The sequence below is a fragment of the Uranotaenia lowii genome, unplaced genomic scaffold (genome assembly GCF_029784155.1).
Source record: "Uranotaenia lowii strain MFRU-FL unplaced genomic scaffold, ASM2978415v1 HiC_scaffold_685, whole genome shotgun sequence".
In the NCBI taxonomy this organism is placed as follows: Eukaryota; Metazoa; Arthropoda; class Insecta; order Diptera; family Culicidae; genus Uranotaenia; species Uranotaenia lowii.
In genome coordinates, this window is record NW_026598628.1 from 10,610 (window position 1) to 15,342 (window position 4,733).

General features: G+C 42.8%; 1 protein-coding gene across 1 annotated transcript; it reads left to right on the forward strand.

Annotated features, from left to right (window-relative positions):
* The first annotated feature begins 1,189 nt into the window (after positions 1-1,189).
* On the forward strand, positions 1,190-1,558 carry LOC129760625 (uncharacterized). Its single transcript, XM_055758285.1, has one exon. The coding sequence runs from the start codon at positions 1,190-1,192 to the stop codon at positions 1,556-1,558; it is 369 nt and encodes a 122-aa protein (XP_055614260.1).
* Positions 1,559-4,733: the final 3,175 nt, after the last annotated feature.

Here is a 4,733-nt window from a genome sequence, read left to right on the forward strand (position 1 = left end):
CAAGATGGTAGAGGGAGTAGATTTTTGCATCGAGACTTCCAACAAAAACGAAGTTTGCGAAAGCTGTTTAGCTGGAAAACAGTCAAGCAAAAGGTTCAAGAGTCTGCAAATACCAAGTCCAAGTAGGCCACTTGAATTAGTGCACTCTGACGTTCGCGGATACATGGAAGAAACCACGTTGGATTGTCATCGATATTTCCTGACATTCACGGATGACTACTCACATTTTACAGTAATCTACCTAATGAAACACAAGAACGAGGTTTTTGAGAAGTGTAAGGAGTTTGAAGCGATGGCAACGGCGCATTTTAATCAAAAGTTGGCTAAACTTAGATGCAATAATGGCCGTGAGTACATTGGACGAGATTTTCAAGAATTTTGCAAGGCAAAAGGCGTCCAATTGGTTCTAACAGTACCGTATACTCCTCAGCAGAACGTTGATGGAGAAAGTACGAGCAATGCTCTACGAATGCGAACAATGCTCTCACAAATCGATCGTCCACACGAGCTCTTGTGGATAACAAGACGCGATTCGAAATGTGGTGTGGCCCGACTTGAGCAAACTTCGCATTTTTGGCTGCAATGCATATGCTCTAGTACCTAAAGAGAAGAGGCAGAAATTGGATCCAAGACGAAGAAACTAATCTTTGCGGGCTACGCAAACAACGGCTACAGGTTATACAACAAGTCCTCACGTACTGTAGAGATGCACCGTAGCGTAGTCTTTGATGAGCAAGAATTGCCAGATCGTCGAAATGATCTACTTCATTCTACAATTTCGCAACCAGCAAGCATAAATACGCCAGCGATAGAATCCGAACCAAATCGAAGCAAACAGTTCAGAAGGGTCTGAGAACTTCGTGGGTAACGAAGATGAGCATCTCGTGGGTAACGAGAATGTTGAAGACGAGCCCGAAGTCATCGTGGTTGACTGTTGCGTATATTAGTCTCGGGCTAGAGAGCTAACGATATTCTTATCGTTGGCAAAAAGGTGGCTAACCTGGTCTGGATTAAGATTGAACTTGGAAGATTATTCCAAATGAAAGATCTCAAAGAAGTTAAACATTTCTTGGGAATGGATTTTTCAAGAGATTATCTAAAACAAACCATTGAAATTTCTCAGGTGGTTTACACCGAGAGAATATTTAAACGTTTTGGCATGTTTGATAGTAATCCCATAGGTACACCAATGGATCCGAATGTGCAGTTGACGAAGACGAAGGATGGTGAAACAACCAATCATCCATTCAAGGAACTGCTAGGATATTTGCAGTATCTGGCTCTTTCGACGAGGCCGGACATTTGTGCCGCGGTCAGCGCACTCAGCAAGTTTCAAACGAAGCTTTCCGATGCGCATTGGTCGGGACTAAAGCGGATTCAACGATATCTGCGTGGTACGATGGAGACAAAGCTGGTCTACACTAAGGGGGTAGAGAACCCTGTTTTACTGGGATATGCCGATGCCGACTTTGCAAACGATATCGATGACAGAAAGTCTATTTCTGGTCATGCATTCAAGGTATTTGGTAATCTGGTTTCGTGGTCAACGAAACGTTAACAGACGGTCAGTCTGTCATCTACAGAAGCTGAACTCGTTTCACTATGTATGGCAACCAAGGAAGGAGCGCACACCTCCTTGGCGAGCTAGGTGTGGTTAACACCGACTCTTTTCTTATTACGGATGACAACATCCCTTGTATTCAATTCACAGAAGAACCTAGGAGTCATCAACGGATGAAGCATTTGGACCTGAAATATATGTACATTTGAGAGCTGGTTAAGCTTCGGAAGGTCCACATCAAACACATCCGTTCGGAGGACCAACCGGCCGATGCATTCACCAAGGGGCTTCTCAAGGCACAGCATCGCAAGCTGTTTGAGTTACTGAACGTGCGAATTGAGGGAAGGTGTTGAAATTCACTCGCGACGACCCGAAGATGTTCACTCCGCAGCGATTAATGTAGACTGACGAACCGCGTGGCAAATGTAAGAGAGGCGCAAGTGAGAGAGAACGTCAATTCGCTATTGTTCTAAGAATCAAAGAAAAGTGAATTTGTAGTGTTCACTGGAAAAGATGCCATGTGAACAGTTAGGAAATCAGTGTTGCCAATATAACGGATGGATAATCCGACATATCAATCACTACTGTAACCTTACTTGATTATAAGACTTGACGAGAATAAAGATGATTATGTTATCAGTTTCCGAGAAAAAATAGTATTACATCTTTTTGATATTACAAAAAAAATTTAGCGTGATTTTTTGTAGAAATTTGTGACAAAGAGTAGAAAAGAAAAAAAAATTTTTGACTTCAATTTGGGAAATCAAATCCCCATATAAGCAAAAAATTACAGAGTATTTACCATTTAGCAATAATTTGATGCTCACTATTTTCCACGAAGTAATATCCAAGTTTTTGTTCTGCTTTGCTATCAAGCGACGAAAAATTTTTCCTCCATCACGCTCCAAACGAGGGATGCTAGGGATCGAAATAGTGGCCCGCAGAAGCGGGGAAACAGGTGTAAACGGCAATACCACAAGGTCAGTGAACTTTCCAATAGCATTCAGCTTCACAACAGTATTATCTGAATCTTTAACAGGTAAAATTTAAACTTATTTTTCAATATTTTTTAATGAATAGAGTATAAAGTCAAATCTAATTTCACAATTTTCAAAAATTGCTGCAAGTTCATTTGGATCGCAAAAATCATAAATAATGTTAACCACATAGAGGTTTTGGTTGAGATTTTGCTATTATTGTGAATGAATCTGGGCAAAATTCGGCTAACCGGACCAGACCCGGATTTTCCCAATGTTTTTTTTTTAATCTGGGCCAATCCGGATAAAATCAAACATTCTGGAGTGCGGCTCTTTAAATCTCTGAAATTTTAATAATTTGAATTTTTGGCTCCTTTGGCCGAAAAAGTTGCCGACCCCTGGTCTACTGAATAGGCACAGCGACTGGTGTGGGAGTGCGTGTGTTACGTGATCAACAGTTAAGATTTTTCCTCCCAGATTAATGGTTCGTGTTTTTCTGGTTGCGGATTGGAGTTTTGGAACAAAATGGGGGAGAATGGGGGGATGAACCCACCATCAATACTCACTTGATGAACATGTGAATCCCGGTGGTTTCCATCGCTCGACTGATGCCCTTCCATGAGGCAACCATGGTGTATTTCTGCTTGGCAGTGAGCGGCAGCCGACTGTCCGTTGGGGGAGGTCCGCAGGCGTCCAGACTAGGGACATTGTTGCCTCCTTTCGAACTACCCCCATTGCTGCTGGCTAATTTTGTTAGTTCACAACCCATAACTCTTGACTAAGTTTTGTTTGTTTGTTTCGGTTTCTGCCTCCCTGTTGTCGGTGCGTTTATGTTTGCTTCAAACACCAATAATCGATTAATTTCCCTTCCACACTCCGGCGCCGTTTCAGCTGCTCGCCACTTCAATCAACAACGCTAACTCGCTTAGCCGGCATTCTTTTGTGTGACAAAGCTGCTCGCTGCTCGGGGAAATCATTCATGCTTCGATATCCTTTTCTTCGACGTCTGCTGTCGTTATCGTACCATTTTTCAATCCCGGTGCTTTTGTACGGTGGTGGGGCTAGAAACACTAATCAAAGCTCATCGAGGTCACTCGATGATTTCCGGCTACACACACTTAACTTCGAGACTCCCCGGGGGAATTCAGCAAAAAACTCAACAAGCCCAAGCCCAAGACGCTGTACTCTAATTGAAAAATAACACTTCAGCACACTATTTCTCACACATCGCGTCGCTGGCTGTGTCACGAATCACGGGAGTTCCACCGATGATGATCACTCAATGCCCACTCACGCGATTTCACAAACAGCTTTTTTTTAAAGGGAAAATAAATATAGCTAGAGCTGTGTGAATATGTATAGGTAACGAGTATAGGTTTCGTCGATTGCGCTCCAACTTGCTTCAACTCGCGAATTGTTATCCTCCAGGTTGTGCTCTTCTTCGGTTTCGACACGAAACGTGCGGTTCACATAAATATGCTCACACTCGATGTTGTTCTCTCACGTGTATACAACATTATACATACATTATGGCTAGGAAACAACACTTGCTAGGTTAACTTGGTTGGGAAATACCTGAAAAAGGGTAAATTTTCTTCTAAAAACTGGAAAACAATTTTCTCCGGGAAAGTAATGGGGGACCTTTTCCGACTTCCGGTTGCTAGAAAAGATCGATGAAATATTGGGAAATCGTGCGAAAAACCGGTACCGTATGTATCCGATTGTTATCGACAGCAGCGACGATTCGAAAGCTGCTGAAGCTGAATCCAGTCACGAGCAGGAAATCATGAATGAAAATCTCATTCACACTCCGGCCCAGATTTTGGTTCCCACCGATGGATTCACTCCGGGAAATGATACATACATATAATTCTACTTATACAGGTAGATGTGTAGTGCCTGGCTGCCTGGAACTAAGTAGGCTGTCCTGGGAAAGCGATGAATCGAATTCACCTAGTGTGTTCCTTCATCGCCTACCCAGTTTGTGTAGTCGAGCAACTTTTATCCAAGGATGCCGTTTTCTGCTGATGTTCGATTTCCGATGCTATGGAGCTCGTTTGCCTAAGCCTACTTCAACCGATAATACTCGTCCAGTGCGTAAGGATCTTGTTCGCCACTTGACTTCGGTCTGCCCAAATAATATCTTCTATTCATTACACAATATTCTCGAAGTGGCACTGAACAACATCCTCTTA

Excerpts from the sequence above, each read along its gene's own strand:
- LOC129760625 (XM_055758285.1), top strand. The coding sequence starts at position 1,190 with ATGGATCCGAATGTGCAGTTGACGAAGACGAAGGATGGTGAAACAACC.